General features: G+C 41.1%; 2 protein-coding genes and 1 pseudogene across 3 annotated transcripts; 2 read left to right on the top strand and 1 right to left on the bottom strand.

The window, feature by feature from the left end:
* LOC108217172 (protein FAR1-RELATED SEQUENCE 5-like) overlaps positions 1–8,093 on the bottom strand; it is a 41,405-nt pseudogene extending 33,312 nt beyond the window's left edge.
* Positions 8,094–9,186: 1,093 nt separating this feature from the next.
* LOC108218754 (elongation factor 1-alpha) lies at positions 9,187–12,222 on the top strand. The gene is made up of 3 exons (XM_017391845.2): positions 9,187–9,376; positions 10,410–10,887; positions 11,060–12,222. The coding sequence occupies exons 2-3, from the start codon at positions 10,426–10,428 to the stop codon at positions 11,939–11,941; spliced, it is 1,344 nt and encodes a 447-aa protein (XP_017247334.1). The 5' UTR covers positions 9,187–9,376; positions 10,410–10,425; the 3' UTR covers positions 11,942–12,222.
* A 1,263-nt stretch (positions 12,223–13,485) lies between these two features.
* Positions 13,486–16,317, top strand: LOC108218591 (elongation factor 1-alpha). Of its 2 annotated transcripts, none has more exons than XM_017391593.2 (3): positions 13,486–13,653; positions 14,565–15,051; positions 15,145–16,317. In XM_017391593.2, exons 2-3 carry the CDS (start codon positions 14,590–14,592, stop codon positions 16,024–16,026), a joined length of 1,344 nt encoding a protein of 447 aa, XP_017247082.1. In that variant the 5' UTR covers positions 13,486–13,653; positions 14,565–14,589; the 3' UTR covers positions 16,027–16,317. The 2 variants fall into 2 exon arrangements, with proteins under 2 accessions (XP_017247082.1, XP_017247083.1); XM_017391594.2 differs by having other exon boundaries at positions 13,539–13,653; positions 14,568–15,051.
* The last annotated feature ends 920 nt before the right edge of the window (positions 16,318–17,237 follow it).

Below are 17,237 nucleotides of genomic sequence, written 5' to 3' on the forward strand. Positions count from 1 at the left end.
TGCTTTGGGAAGGTACCTATCACCTCACAGACATGGATGGAAGACTCATACCACGGGCATGGAACGCCCAACACTTAAAGAGGTATTACCAGTAGCTTCACCCGGGTAGTATTTCTGTAGGCTTCGGCTTAAGGGTCAAGAAATAAAAGCGATTTATTAGTTGTAATCGCCATGCTTTTAGGAGAATTATCAGGCTACTATTTGCTTTATTTGCTAGGACGCTCGGGGGGTAGTGTCGTTGCACCCCCCAATATTATGATATGTCAACTTTTACCATGTGATTCAATAAAAATTTCGCAGCTTTCCGTTACAAAAATGTTGTATATGTTTGCTTGCTTACCATGATTGTTAATTGAATACTTCGTGTATGCTTTGAAAATTATTTAGGGCTTCAATTGCATCTAGTTCTCCACCATAATTAAAATTACGCTAAAGAACTCGGGGGGTAGTAGGCATATCATTAACATTACTCATTTGGCTTAAAATTCAAATAAATTTGAGAATCGAAAACACTAAAACTCGTAAACACAACTTGATAACTTGGCTACACCGGTGGGAAGTAAAGCTTTTCAAGCTTTCAAGGTTTCAAGCCTATCAAGGCTTTCAAGGCTAAAGCTTTTCAAGCTTTCAAGGTTTCAAGCCTATCAAGGCTTTCAAGGCTAAAGCTTTTCAAGCTTTCAAGGTTTCAAGCCTATCAAGGCTTTCAAGGCTAAAGCTTTTCAAGCTTTCAAGGTTTCAAGCCTATCAAGGCTTTCAAGGCTAAAGCTTTTTCAAGCTTTCAAGGTTTCAAGCCTATCAAGGCTTTCAAGGCTAAAGCTTTTCAAGCTTTCAAGGTTTCAAGCCTATCAAGGCTTTTAAGGCTAAAGCTTTTTCAAGCTTTCAAGGTTTCAAGCCTATCAAGGCTTTCAAGGCTAAAGCTTTTCAAGCTTTCAAGGTTTCAAGCCTATCAAGGCTTTCAAGGCTAAAGCTTTTCAAGCTTTCAAGGTTTCAAGCCTATCAAGGCTTTTAAGGCTAAAGCTTTTTCAAGCTTTCAAGGTTCCAAGCCTATCAAGGCTTTCAAGGCTAAAGCTTTTTCAAGCTTTCAAGGTTTCAAGCCTATCAAGGCTTTCAAGGCTAAAGCTTTTCAAGCTTTCAAGGTTTCAAGCCTATCAAGGCTTTCAAGGCTAAAGCTTTTCAAGCTTTCAAGGTTTCAAGCCTATCAAGGCTTTCAAGGCTAAAGCTTTTCAAGCTTTCAAGGTTTCAAGCCTATCAAGGCTTTCAAGGCTAAAGCTTTTCAAGCTTTCAAGGTTTCAAGCCTATCAAGGCTTTCAAGGCTAAAGCTTTTCAAGCTTTCAAGGTTTCAAGCCTATCAAGGCTTTCAAGGCTAAAGCTTTTCAAGCTTTCAAGGTTTCAAGCCTATCAAGGCTTTCAAGGCTAAAGCTTTTCAAGCTTTCAAGGTTTCAAGCCTATCAAGGCTTTCAAGGCTAAAGCTTTTTCAGGCTTTCAAGGTTTCAAGCCTATCAAGGCTTTCAAGGCTAAAGCTTTTCAGGCTTTCAAGTTTAAAGCCTATCCAGGCTCATAAGGCTCGCTTGGTGACGTTATTACAAGGCTAACTTGGTGGAATTACTTCAGAACTTATTTGGAGGAATTATTACAAGGCCTACATTATAAGATTATCTCAAAACTTATACTTGGAGACTACTTTAAAGGCTTACACCTAGGGGTCATTTTGGAGCTTAAGCCCAAAGGTGTTCCTGGATTCTCACACATGTGAGATCGGATTCAACTATGCTTGAACGGAGTATTACAAGGAAAAATCAAGTGCTTTTGTGTACGCTATTGGTGAATCAACACATACATTAACATACATTCGCAAAGAAGGAAACAACCTTGAAGAACAAGGCCCCAAGGGTCGCAACCCCCAGAAGGTGGACAATGTGTACACTTTCAGTACAAGGGTATCCCCTACATTCACTCTTTCTACCTGCATGGGAAAGTTAGGCGACCAACACAATAATATTCAAGAAAATACAAGAAAGGCATATAAGGCAAGGACTGAAGATGTAAAAGCAATTACATACGAAATAAACTACAAGGGAAATTCCTCCCTACACCAACAGAGGGAGGCCCTTGTAGCATCAAAATATCTTGCGAGACTTTCGGAGGAGTCCGCACCCTCATCAAAATAACAATTCATGACGACAAGCGCCAAGCAAAAATATTCGTAATTAAAAAGGTTGATTAAAACAGGGGGAGAGGAGGTCAAAGAGCAGCAGGGGAGGAGGAGTCCTTCTCATCGACAGCGGGGGGATCCTGCGAGGCTACCGCAGGGGCAACGGCCGGAACCCCTTCCGGGGGCGTCACCACAAGACCCGCAGAAACCAGCTCTGCGGGCTTTGGCTCGTCTTCAGCCGTCACCCCTTTGTCGCCGCCATCGCCAGAAAGACCCTGAGAAGCAGCCAGGGCCTTATCTATGCCGGCCTCATCCTCGGCCTTCGCCTCCTCCAGGGCAACCGCAGCATCAGGTCCCAGCCTCGCCCAGTCATTCTCAGGAAAGAACCTGTAGGCCGACTTAACGCAGTCCTTGATGCCTGCTGCTACCCCAGCCTCGAAGATGGTAGCCTCCCGGTCTTTCCTGCCCGCTTTGGTAGCGGCGGCCGCATCCTGAAGACCCTTCACCTGCAACTCCAGCTCCTTGACCTGCCTACGCAGGCCATCAACCTCCTCCTCTAGCCCCCTCTTCACCAGGTCCTCCTTTTCCTTCAGCCGCCGAGCTTCGCCCTCCGCCTCTTTGAACTTGAGGTTGGCCTTCCGGAAGGCGTCCCTCTCTTTGACAGCAGAAGCCAGATCAGCCCTGGCCTGCTTCAGGTCCGCCCTCATAGTCTCGTTCACCCGGGCGGTATCGGCGACGTGCTCCCCCATCTTTAGGTCGAGGAGCAGGCTCTTGGCATTAGCCACCATTTTGTCTCGGGTGGCCTCAGCAATGGAGAGTCTGTCCCACTCCCGGATGGTGGCCTCAGGGATCTGATCGGAGAGCATCCGGTGGAAGAGCTGAGTCTTCTGAGAAGAGGAGGGGGCCGGAGAGCTACGCGCCAAGGCCACCTTGGGCTTCTTGGAACGGCCTTCAGCTGAAGACCCTGCCTCCCCAGCTTTGGAGATTTCCCTCTTGCGGCTCCCAGAAGAAGCCTTCTTCTGGTCAAGGGAAGGAGCGGGAAGCTGGGAGAGTGGCTTGGCGGAAAGGGGAGTCTGTGAACCGGAGGCCTCTCCAAAGAGGTCCTCATACTTGGTGGAGCGCTTAACAAACCGGGGGATGTTGGCAGCCATATCTGTGGAAAGAAACAAGGAGAAACAATTAGATAATATTTAAACATATGCGGAAATATGGGGAGATGCAAGCATAGCAGATGGCATAAAAATCATAAATCATGCAGGAAGAAAATTTATAAAACAAATATCGTATAAGGAAAATAAGTTCAAAGGTGCAAGCTAAGAGGAAACCTGGGCTTCCCGTCGCCTCCACGTCTGCACCCCCCTCGTCAACGGGGGATGCATCTACCACCGTAGTGGAAAAACCGAGCCTCTCCAGATTCTCTGGAGTAAGCAGGCTGGAGCCATCACCTAGCCCGGTGGATAGCCCCAGCACATGCTTGGCCCTCTCAAGGGACTCTCCCGCCAAAGGAGTCTGCACTGGCATGTCTACAACAAATACAAGCATAAGGAAACTAAACGGGAACCCTAAAGGGCTAAACTAGACAATGGATTAAGGAAGAGCTGGCTTACTGGGGGAGAGATTGAAGTCCTTCCTATAGACTGGGCAGTCATAGCAGTAAAGGAAGAGCTTCTGCCAGTCCGACATCGACTGGCGGTTGCCCTTGATGCCCTTCTTGTGGTGGGTGTTCCAGGCAGTGAGGTAGAAGAACCCTGGGGTCCTGCCAGTAAGTTTCAGCTGGAAGAACCAGCCCAACTCCAAGGCAGACATCCTCACCCCATGGTGGATGTCATAGAGGATGTAGAGGCAGACCGCCATGCGGTAGGAGTTGGGGGTGAGCTGCATGGGGGAGACCTCATAGAAGTCCAAGACCTCCAGGATGAAAGGATGGAGGGGGAGAGACAAACCCAGCCTGAAGAACTGGGCGGAAAGCACGGCTTTGGGATAGCCAGTGCCTGGCTTGAGGGTGTCAAAGCGGTGACACCTCTCTCCTGGCTTCGGGATCCCCAAGGTGCAGCCAGGGTTGCAGGACTCCAATAGGGACTGCAGCCGAACAGGAGTCATGATGGAGTCCATATGCTCGCAGGCCAGGACTACAGCTGGAGGCTCGATCACCTCCACGGAAGCCTCAGCCTCCTGCTCAGCCTCCTCGGGGCTCCCCTCGAGGGCTTCAGCAGAGGGGTCCAGCGGGAGGCCCGAGGTCCCATCCGCCTTACTGGACTCAGAGGTTGTCCAGTTGAGCTCCTTCACCACCAAATTGCGCCTGGAGCGGGTTCTGGAACTAACCCCTAAACTGGGCCGGGCAGGTTGAAGGTCCAGGCTAAAGGAGGATCCCGTGTCAACCGCAACAACGGGAGCCTTGCTGGTGGCAGACTGAGAAGAGTGTGAGGACATGGATCCTTGAGACATCTACAATAGGAAAGGATGGGTTAACGAAAGGACACAGCAAGATGAGGAAAGGTCGAGAGAAAGAAAAACAAAAGGGGAGAAGGAGAAGGGGTATGCGGAAGACTGGGCTGCAAGGGTGGAGCCCTACGGGTGTGAAGAAGGAATGGAAAGGCTTCAGTGGGAGCCCAGAAGTGTAAGAGGATTACATCCCTCACAGGAGGCAGCACAAGCCACGGAGGACGGTTCATCTTCTTCGGGAAGCCCAACAAGGGACCCGGAGCGGGAAGCCTAATCCTAACCCTAACCCCAACCGCAACAGTCAACATCCAATAATTACCCTAGGCTACAATCTAAGCAAGTACAACGCAGCAAATCACACAATAAAACATCCAAGGCAGATAAAGACACACAAAGGGAGTTCGATCGCAAAAGAGGGGTTTCCTCTGAAGGCTGATTGGGAACCTAGGGTTTATGGCCTAAAATCGTAATTGGGGCTGCGAATCGACAAGGCGTCACAGCAACGCCGAGAGTGGCAGTCAGGTCACGGGATACACATAACATAATCAGGGCCAAATCAAAGCATGTGGTGTGTGTGCATTCAGAGAACGAGTGTACATATTTAACTATACTGGCATGCAGAGCATATTGGCGGTTTAATCTACTGAAGTAACCTCAGATGGACAAATGTGGGTGTGTGCACGCATACCGAGGTGAGCAATTGAAAAGCAGAAATAGAGGCAAATAGGCATGGATCATATAAACGATTAGTTGCAGACATGGTGCAAATAAAAAAAAAAGGAAAAAACGAAGGCTCAAGGAGAGCATACCTTTAGTCGGAAGTTGGAAACGAAGACGGAGAAGTGAACGCCGGTGAGAAAGAGTAATGCGCGCCTGGAAGTGCTTCAGTCGGAGGAGAGAGTGTGGAGTGAAGTGTTTGAGAGATAAAAGAAAAGTGAAACAAGGCTGAGTGTGAGTGTATATATAGCTGTGGGAAGTGGGGGACAGCTGCGCCAGGTGGCGTGCCGTGACTGGCTTGGCGTGGAGAAGGCTTTGATGACGCAGGGCTTCCCGAGGCCCAGGTGGGTGGCTGAAGAGGTAGAGGCAGGCTAGGACTCTACGGCTGCACCACCTATTTAGGGGATTTTCTGTTACAATTCAAATCAATTTAAATTTGAATTAAACCCCGAAATCTTTGGGATCAGCCTTATCACAAACTGACATGGCGTACGCGGGAAGCTAGAAAGTTGGAACAAAATTGTGGAAGCTTGGACATATTTTTGGAAAATAATTTTTATTATTTCGGGATAAATATTCAAGGCTTGTGGTGGTTGTGCCGAATTAATATAATTGGTTTTATAATTATGTGTGGGAATTATGTTTGAATTATTTCTTGTTTCTTGCACCGGGCTATGCTCACGTAAGCTTAGAAATAATTTATGATTAATTTCTGACATAATTTAAGGGCTTGCAGCTGGATGATTGAGGGTTACCGTTCTTAGGTTCCTCTCGTATTTAATACTTCAAGGAACCGGGGGGTAGTTGTTGTGCCATAAAATCTCCCTGGGCTTATTTTATAGCCCATCATGTTAGTTGGGCTTCACTTGGGCTTATTGGAATCATTTGGTTAAGAATAATGGGCTTCACCATGGCTGGGTGGATCATTGAAGGTGTACAAGAAGGTGTACGGACTTACACTGGAAGCATAATGAAGGCTGCCATCAGAATGGGGTTGCACCTGAAGGCGCTTTAGGGGTTACCGCTACTAGGGGTTACCGCTAAGTGCATCCTGGCTTGCAGTTATGGGGCTGCAGCTAGGGGATGCCGCTGGCAGGGCTTCCGCCGCCTGGGCAGAATGGCAGGCAGACTCCAAACAGGACTCTTCTTCCTTGTTTCTAGGAGGACGAATTGGAGACATATTGGGAGTGTATCAGCTATTATTTATCTACGAATTGAGGGATAAATATATCTATTATGAAGATAATTATGATCGGAGGAGATAATTCACATATATTCGGATAATCATGCAAGATGAAGGCTTCAAGTGACCTACTTGGAGTGGGATACCGCTGGATAACTACTGAAAGAAGGCTGTTTTATCTCAAACTAGAGGGGATAAGAGCTTATCTCTTCAGAGTCCTAAATCAAGAACTACATGGGCTTGATCCCTATAAATATAGGGTATGTAGGCACCTTGCAAAGAGACGGACGAGAGTCATTTTTCACGAGTTCTACACTCTAGAGAGAGGCACGTGTAACCTTTGTGACATATATTTCCGAGCAATTGCAGGACGGAATTCCATAATTCCGGCCTCGTTGTTTGGTTCTTTGCAAGCTCAGCCCTTAAACACACTTGTTTCACATCTGTTTTTCTTAGTTTATGTTAACGGTAGCCCCTAAAAGCTAGCCGTGATTTTCGTAGTTGTAATAGATATCCCTATAATTGTGCTACACGGTTCTGGGGGTGTTGTATCAATTCCTCTCACAACATGTGCCATAAACACCACCGGTGGCGTGCATTAGGAAACACTTTCTCAATTGCATTTTGCATTGCTCTATCTTGATATATTATTATAGCATTAGGAGGATAACCAGACATGCAAGTGAGCCAAGTTTCAAACAACCATATAAATGTTGGTGTGTCTTCATTTGAAATTAAACCACAACCAAGTAAAATTGACTGGCCATGATGATTAACTCCTACAAAAGGTGCGAATGGCATATCATATTTGTTAGTCAGGTATGTAGTATCAAAAGTTACTACATCTCCGAACTCTTTATATGCCGCTCTACATCGTGCATTAGCCCAAAATAATTTTTTTATCCTATTTTCATCATCAAGATCCATTGAATAATAAAACTTGGAATCTATTGATTGGGCTTTATTAAAATAATTTTGGAGAGCAACTGCATCACCCTCAGCCAACCTCAGCCTTCTTATTGTCCTCATATAATTTTCACAATCTTTTTTGCTAAAAGTCATATTTTCATGACCTCCATGTTCAACCACAAGAGCATTGTAACTCTTGTTCATGGGAATACCAGCTTCATCAAACAAATTAAGACTTCTCTTTGCATGATTTGTTAATTTTCTGTTACAACGAAATCTATATGCCTTGCTTGGACTCAAAATGTGATTGTGTTCATTATCAAATTGAGTCACACGCCATTTATCATCCTCATCCATTCTTTTTGCACAAAGTCTAGCTTTACAATTTGTTTTCACAACAGGTTTTGGCTTTAAGCTATCCGGTGCCTTTTGATTTGGCTCACCATATCGGTGATATGCAACAGTCATATACGTATTAACTCCTTCGATTTTTCTAGTATTTCTTATCATAATCCCAAATCCATTTTGTATACCATATTGTCTATAGTATTCATATACCTCAGTTTCGGAATCAAAAATTTTGTTTACCTCAGGGGGTGAGAGTTGTTTACTTGTTTCCTCTTCATTATTTTCCTCTTGGGTCTTTAACTGCTCTGTATTTTTGTATTCCTCATTCTCCTCTAGTTCCATAGACTAGTTTTCAAACTCGGGATCCATTAATCTGTGTATAATATATGACTAATGATTAATACAAATTATGAAATCTGTGTATATATATTCTATGTATATGTAATTGTATTACTGATCGAAAGGAATGGTAGTAACTGATGAAATATCTGATCACGAAAGAAGAGTCGAGCGGTGGATGGAAGTCGTGAGGGGATACAAGAAGGAATATACAGGTTTCTGATTTTTTTTCTAAATTAAATTAAGAAAATAATTAAAAGTGGACTACTCCTAAAAAAAGGGTAGTGTTTTAGTAGTGCATAAGAGCATCTCCAACAATTGAACGCCCTTAGCTAAAAGGTGAGTTGGCATACTATAAATAAAAAATTTTAGCCAACAGCTCGAAAAACTCATACTCCAACCATACCGAGTTGTTGTCTATAATTTTAGCCAACCTTCTATGGATGACTAAATTTGTCGAACCTCTACAGGTCTGTAAGAAATCTGTAAGAAGATTGCACATCATTTATTAGCATATTGAACTGATATATTCTATTTTAATAATCTAAAATATTAATAACATATTATTTTTAAATTATAGCCAACCAATATAGCCAATACCATTGAAACAAAATGTTTTACAGGTTCAACAAATTTTACATAATGTCTTACAGGTCCCATTTAGCCAACGATTATAGCCAACGCCGTTGGAGATGCTCTAAGGATGTAGCCTAAGATTTATTTTTTTCCCAAACATTTTAATCACCTATAAATCTTAACTTGCTTCTGAATTCTATTTCAATTTTTTTATTTTAATCAAAAAAACAGCCACAAGCCCCCTTCAACTGAGAATCTAATCATATCATCTTATTTTTTTAGATAAAAAGGACATCCGAGCATCCTCAGTTTCTTTCTAATTTCAGTCGAGTCTCCAGAAGTCATGTACTTGCATGTCTCATTATATCCCAACAGGAATCAGGCCTAACTGAATTCCTCCAAGCCAACCAGAACCATGCAAGTGGGCCGGGTCACCACTTTCACAAAGCCCAATCTCCCCCAAACCCTAACACCCTCCCATAACCAAAACAAACATTTATCTTTTTCAGCTAGCCGACTTGCCGCCCACACAAAGCACAAAAATAAAAGTGGCAAGCCTACTCAACAAACACTTAAAAAAGGAAATATAATGCAAGGCCATTTACGTAAAGTAGTGTGTCCAAACCTAGGGTTTGAGAAATCGTTTATAAATACAAACACATTGTCCTCAAAACCCTACCTCTCTCTCTCTTACACTAGCCGCTTCTCTTGTAAGAACTCTCCTCCTTTCTCGTACTCCTCTGCATCTGTTTCTATTATCCATGTCTTTTTGTCTTAACATCTGTTTATTCATGTGTGTCTAGTTGATTACTTGCATGCTATGTTGTAAGCTGTTGTTTAGTATGTTTCAGATTGTTGATTTGGATCTGTCTTCGATTTGTTTCAACTTTGTAGTTAAGATCCTTGCTAGATTACTAGATTACTAGATTGAGCTTAGTTATACATGTTGTCCGGTGAATTTTAGTTGCTGAAGATGTTTTGGTCTTGACTTTTGAGTTAGTTATTTGTGTTTGGGGTATGTCTGGTTTATGTTTTAGATCTGAGTTAGTTGATGTTACTATGTAGAGATCTTGGTCAGGTGTTCTGTTAATTGTTTTATGCAATAAAATAGAAAGTGAACTCACTGATTTCTGGTGATTAGCTGAATTTGGTTATTGTTTGCTATTTTAAGTTCTGTTTGTGAAAATATTAGACACCTTGCGATGTCTATTTTTGTGCATAATCGTATCGATTGAATTTACCTTTTTTAAATTTAAAGAAAAATTAATGTTTTTTAGATTTGACTTTTATTACCATGACAGGTTTGGTAGTCTGTAGCTCTATTGGAACATGTACACCTTAATTCTGTGAAAGATCTATGTTCATATATAATTGTCTTTTGAAATAAGCTTTAATTGGTTATGTTTTTTTCTCTGCAATGCTAAACTTGTTATAAGCTGTTTGAAGTATTGTTATGTTCAACTCCAGGCAACCATGTAGATTTATTTAATTCTAGCTATTCTCAAGTACTCTGTCTTGCAGATTAATGCTATATTGTAACGTGTTGAGCAGACCATAGTACTTGTGATTGTTTTGGATTCCACACTTGGAAATTTTGATTTATATTTCTTGTAAACAGAAATTTTGTTACAAAATTCTATTTCAATCCGTCTGTGCAGGATATGTTTATGTTTTTATTACATTACTAATTACTTGAAATTGTTATGAAATTGCAACTAACTTTGATCATTTTTTGCTATGTAGCATATAGCTAATCAATATGGGTAAGGAAAAGATTCATATCAGCATTGTGGTCATTGGCCATGTGGACTCCGGAAAGTCGACCACCACTGGTCATCTTATCTACAAGCTTGGTGGTATTGACAAGCGTGTGATTGAAAGATTCGAGAAGGAGGCTGCTGAGATGAACAAACGTTCATTCAAGTACGCATGGGTGCTTGACAAGCTCAAGGCAGAGCGTGAACGTGGTATCACCATTGATATTGCTCTCTGGAAGTTTGAGACCACCAAGTACTACTGCACAGTCATTGATGCTCCAGGACATCGTGATTTCATCAAGAACATGATTACTGGAACTTCTCAGGCTGATTGTGCCGTCCTTATCATTGACTCCACCACTGGAGGTTTTGAAGCTGGTATTTCCAAGGATGGGCAAACCCGTGAGCACGCGTTGCTTGCATTTACACTTGGTGTCAAGCAGATGATCTGTTGTTGCAACAAGGTAAATACTTAAATTTTTGAGTGCTGGTTATTGTTCTTTTGTTTACCTGATATATGCTTATCCTTTACAACTATGTGAAAAATTCTTAAACACACTGCTGCTTCAGAACTTATAACTAGTGTTTCATCTTATGCATCAAAATAATAGTTTGGTGTTTTTCTGTGTGATATAGATGGATGCTACAACCCCCAAGTACTCCAAGTCGAGGTTTGAAGAAATTGTGAAGGAAGTGTCTTCATATTTGAAGAAAGTTGGGTACAACCCTGACAAAATTGCATTCATTCCTATCTCTGGATTTGAAGGTGACAACATGATTGATAGGTCTACCAACCTTGATTGGTACAAGGGACCTACTCTACTTGAGGCCCTTGACCAGATCTCTGAGCCAAAGAGACCCTCAGACAAGCCTCTTCGTCTACCCCTTCAGGATGTTTACAAGATTGGTGGTATTGGAACTGTGCCTGTGGGACGTGTTGAAACTGGTGTGATCAAGCCTGGTATGGTTGTGACTTTTGGTCCTTCTGGATTGACCACTGAAGTTAAGTCTGTTGAGATGCACCACGAGGCTCTCCAAGAGGCTCTTCCCGGTGACAATGTCGGATTCAATGTTAAGAATGTTGCTGTAAAGGATCTCAAGCGTGGTTATGTTGCCTCCAACTCCAAGGATGATCCCGCCAAGGAAGCTGCTAACTTCACTGCCCAAGTTATCATCATGAACCACCCTGGTCAGATTGGAAACGGATATGCTCCAGTGCTTGATTGTCACACTTGCCACATTGCTGTCAAGTTTGCTGAAATCCAAACCAAGATTGATCGTCGTTCTGGTAAGGAGCTCGAGAAGGAGCCTAAGTTTTTGAAGAACGGAGATGCTGGGTTCGTTAAGATGATTCCAACCAAGCCTATGGTGGTTGAGACCTTTATGTCTTACCCTCCTCTTGGTAGATTTGCTGTGCGTGACATGAGGCAGACTGTTGCTGTTGGAGTCATCAAGAGTGTGGAGAAGAAGGATCCTACCGGAGCCAAGGTCACCAAAGCTGCCATCAAGAAGAAATGAACTGGGTCAGTTGGAGGTTACCGTTGTTTTGTTAGTGCAGGGTGGGTTTGTTACTGCTCTCTTGCACTTTTAATTTTGAGTGGAGTTTTTGTTCGGATTCGTTTTGTTCTGTTGGGCACCTGGTGTCAGAATTGGGTGCTTGACAGGCGATGGCAGACCAGCCCTCTACTTTTGTTGTTCTTCCTCTATATTTGAGTTTATGTATTAAAGACTAAATTCTTGTTTTAACAGTGGTCTCAATTCAGAGAACTTTATTTATGGCAAGTGATTTTTAAGTTAAACAGGTTTATATGAAGCGTGACTGCTTCAAAAATTTATACAAGTGCTCCCTCTGTTTTTTTATATGACGCTTTGACTTTTGGCACACACTTTGAAGTGCTTTGACCGGGTAGTTAAAAATATTATTTTTTGAATTTTTTTTTTTGAATAAAAATTTTGATTATATATTGTTATTCAAAAAAAGAAAATTTAAAAAATAATATTTTTAACTACCCGGTCAAAGCACTTAAAAGTGTGTGTCAAAAGTCAAAACGTCATATAAAAAATATAAAAAAAAACAGAGGGAGTATATCTCAATTCTCAAGGCTCCTTATGTTTCATAATTTAATGTATGAGACACCATGGGGACTTGATTCTTGAATTTCTTGTTAAAATGAGTACTCCCTCTGTCCCATTTTAACTGCATTTTTAGAGAGATGCACACAAACCAATTTTTACATTTATGGAGGTGTTTATTTGAATACTTTTACCTAGCTACCCCTAGTAAAGTCAAACTAAACCACTATTTGTATTGCATAGAAAATATAAGGTGCATTAATGAGGGGTAGAATTGAAATTCACCTACCAAATAGTTCACGAAAACAAGAAAAAATCACTTATTTTGGGACAACAACCAAATTCTAAAAAGGCCGTTAAAATGGGACGGAGGGAGTATTTAATAGTTTCGGAAAGTACAGAGTTGGCTATGTTTTTCTCTGTTATGTCTGATTCTCGTCTATCTGCCAATGCATTCACGGTTCCTCCGATTCCACTAAACCTTGTAATGAAGATGATTATTATTTTATATATTTTTTAATAACTGATGAATCTCCCAAGATATTTGTGTCATTGATAAATTCCTTACCAATAGCTCATCACATACTACTTGATTAATTTATAATTCAGTATATCTTCGGGAGGAAATCAAAATTAATATTTGTTACATATATATAAATATTTTATGAAAAAATGACTGTAATTCTATTATTCTACCTGTATATTATAATTTATGCAGACGAAATCATTTCAAGAGTTTCAAACGTGAATGCACACAGCCATTTTGCGCCGTTTAACAATTTTAACCAACATTAATTAAACTTAAACAAATAAAATTTTCTTCAATTACCAAAAAAACGATTTACTTTAATAAATTAGCATGGAAAATAGTAAATAATGCAAAAAACAAAAAAAAAAGAAAGAAAAGATAGAGGCCAGCAATAGTAAAACTCTAGAACCTGCTACACACTACCGCCTATACTTACGTCCTGCCCTTTTGCTTGATCTCCAAGCACTGCCCAGGGGCGAAACCCGTCCATTAATTTACCACCCAGGTCATTTACGTCATTTCACATTTGACCTTTCGTTCACTATATAAACAGAGCCACTGCACAACATTTTATCGTACACTCGCCGCAGCCTCTAGTTTAATCAAGGGTTTTTGATTTCTCAATTCGGTGAGTGTATTTAAATCTGAATTTTTGTCTATGAGTTATGTGCTTATATGTTTCTACTGTTTAATCTCGTTGTATTAGTATGATCGTGGTGATTTGTTTCGATTGTTTGATTTAATTTGTACGATTATTTAGTTTCGATGCATAAACCGATGTGTTTATTTGAGTGTGCATATCGTGATTTAGCGATTTTGTCAAAAGTTTTGATGGATTTGTCGATGTTTAATCTGATACTTAACGATCATTTTGTTTCGGTTTCGATAAATTTAAACGGATAAATGTAAATCGATGCAGATCATATAACACAGTCATCTGAGCTCTGTGATGTTTTGATGTGCCTATTTTTCTTTGTTTCGGTTTCCGTTTTTGAAAAAATTAAACAGAAATGTAAATCGATGCGGATCATATTTGTACACAGTAATTTGAACTCTGTGATGTTTTGGTGTGCCTAGTTTACGATCTGAGATTATTGAGTTTTAGCCTCCCGATTTTTTCACGCAGTCGAGTTTTTTAATTAGGAATACAACTAAGCATTTCTGTTAGCATCGAGTGAGTGTATTTTTGTTCGTGATGATGTATGGATTTTGTTATATTCGGTACAATTTTTTTTGTCGATTATAGTGTTTTTCGATTTATTTTTTGGTTTTTTTCCCTCGTGAGTAATTTTATTTTATAGATTTAATATGGATTTTGTTATATTCGGTAGAGTTGTTTTGTAGATTATAGTGTTTTTCGATTTGTTTTTCGGTTTTTTTTCCCTCGTGAGTAATTTTACTGTATAGATTTAATGAATTCCGAAGTTCGAATTTGACTCAATTATGTCAATATTGATTAGTATCAGATGTGCATTTTGAATTTTATTTTTGCAAGTATATTTTCCTCTGGATTGATGGAATGCTGTAAATTTGTTACAGAAGAAGTTAGTTGCAGCTGATAACTATGGGAAAGGAGAAGGTTCACATCAACATTGTGGTCATTGGCCATGTCGATTCCGGAAAATCGACCACCACCGGTCATCTGATCTACAAGCTTGGCGGCATTGACAAGCGTGTGATTGAGAGGTTCGAGAAAGAGGCTGCTGAGATGAACAAGCGTTCGTTTAAGTATGCGTGGGTTCTTGACAAGCTCAAGGCTGAGAGAGAGCGTGGTATCACTATCGATATTGCATTGTGGAAGTTTGAGACTAATAAGTACTATTGCACTGTCATTGATGCCCCTGGGCACAGGGATTTTATTAAGAATATGATTACGGGGACTTCTCAGGCTGATTGTGCTGTTCTTATTATTGATTCGACTACTGGGGGTTTTGAAGCGGGTATTTCTAAGGATGGACAGACTCGTGAGCATGCGTTGCTTGCTTTCACACTTGGTGTGAAGCAGATGATTTGCTGTTGCAATAAGGTAACTGATACCTGGCTAGTTTTTTTTAATTAAGTTGTTTGTATTGAAATTTGTTAATTACTAGTGAGAGTATTGATTTTGGTTTTTGTGTAGATGGATGCTACGACTCCCAAGTACTCAAAGGGTAGGTTTGAAGAAATTGTGAAGGAGGTGTCATCGTACTTGAAGAAGGTGGGATACAATCCTGATAAGATTGCTTTCATCCCCATCTCTGGATTTGAAGGCGACAATATGATTGAGAGGTCTACCAACCTTGACTGGTACAAGGGTCCAACTCTTCTTGAGGCTCTTGATCAGATCACTGAGCCAAAGAGGCCCTCTGATAAGCCTCTTCGTCTTCCGCTTCAGGATGTTTACAAGATTGGAGGCATTGGAACTGTCCCTGTTGGACGTGTCGAGACTGGAACCATCAAGCCTGGTATGGTTGTGACTTTTGGCCCATCTGGGTTGACTACTGAAGTCAAATCTGTTGAGATGCACCATGAGGCTCTTCAGGAAGCCCTTCCAGGTGACAATGTTGGGTTCAATGTGAAGAATGTTTCTGTTAAAGATCTCAAACGTGGTTATGTTGCCTCGAACTCTAAAGATGATCCTGCCAAGGAGGCTGCCAATTTCACTTCTCAAGTTATCATCATGAACCATCCTGGGCAGATTGGAAATGGATATGCACCTGTGCTTGACTGTCACACTTCCCACATTGCTGTCAAGTTTTCTGAACTTTTGACCAAGATAGACAGGCGTTCTGGTAAGGAGCTTGAGAAGGAGCCCAAGTTCTTGAAGAATGGTGATGCAGGGATGGTTAAGATGGTTCCTACCAAGCCCATGGTTGTTGAAACTTTTTCAGAGTATCCTCCCCTTGGAAGGTTTGCTGTTAGGGACATGAGGCAGACTGTGGCAGTGGGAGTCATCAAGAATGTGGAGAAGAAAGAGCCCACTGGAGCAAAGATCACAAAAGCTGCTGCCAAGAAAAAATGAACCGTGCAGGACCTGCCTTCCATCTTGGGGGGCTGTTACCATAATAAAGGCTTGGTTTCTATGTTCAGTATCTTTACTTGTCTAGTTTGTCGTGCGGTCTGTTTCTTTTTAGGTTTGTGTCATGTGGTTGTTCCGTCAACTGGTACTTGGTCCGAGCACTGGGTACTTGATCGGCGGTGGCGTGGTCATTATCCTTTGTCTTTTAGTATGTTTTCTTTCTGAATTTCGTGATGTTGCCTGTGGACTTAAGTGGATTTATGGAATTATTCAAGCCTGCTTAGTTATTTTAAATCTGTTGGATATTCTGTGCATGTGTTAACTATATGCCCTTGTTTAATTTTCTTGTCATAATCCCGGTTCTCGATTATAATTTTTATTTTTATAGTCTGGTTGATAGTGTTTCTGAAGCCTTTAGTTCAGATTTCATAAAGGAGTATCATAGTTTGATTTGACTCGAAGGGTGGCTTTTACTATTAAATTTTTTGTATGTATAGTTGTAGAAGTTTGTCCGAAAGCTGGCAAAAGATTTTCTGCAATTTACTGTCCCCTGTCAAAGGCTTTTATGTTGTAGTATAATCAATATCGTTTTCGATCATCCTGTGTATTGTTGTTTATGAATTTTGCATGCCATGCCTACATATGATCAAATCTGAATGTCTTCTTTTTAATGTGAAACGTCTTTCGTGTGATGAACCATTCTAATGTGTCTGTTTCATGTGCTATTTTCTGTTTCTATAACGCAAATCAAGTCTCATAGTTCATGCTCCTATAAACAAAATCCTGACAAATTGGGATATTCAGTGGTTCTACAAAAGCACCACTGCTCGAGGACACAAATTCTTGCGAACTCCTGGGAATACAGAGCCTTGTTATGACAGTGTTCAGTGTCCACAAAAATGAAGCTCTCATTGTCTGTATTGTCTAGGTAATTTCAAGTAGGGTTCACTATTGTCTTTCTGTTATGTTACTGTCTTACTGATAGAGAATGATGTTATGCACTATTGAATTAGTGAAAGTAGGACAGTGAGGGATGCAATTTGAGATGAGTATTTTAGCTCGACTCAAGCTCTCTGAGTTTGAACAAAATTTTCGACTCGATTAAACCTCGAGATGAGTTTTTCGAGCTCGAACTGACTAGGCTGACTTGATTATATTTTTATATATTTTTCATTTTTTGATCAATATATGTGTTCTTTATATGTTACACATTT

The sequence above is a fragment of the Daucus carota genome, chromosome 4, assembly GCF_001625215.2.
Source record: "Daucus carota subsp. sativus chromosome 4, DH1 v3.0, whole genome shotgun sequence".
In the NCBI taxonomy this organism is placed as follows: domain Eukaryota; kingdom Viridiplantae; phylum Streptophyta; class Magnoliopsida; order Apiales; family Apiaceae; genus Daucus; species Daucus carota.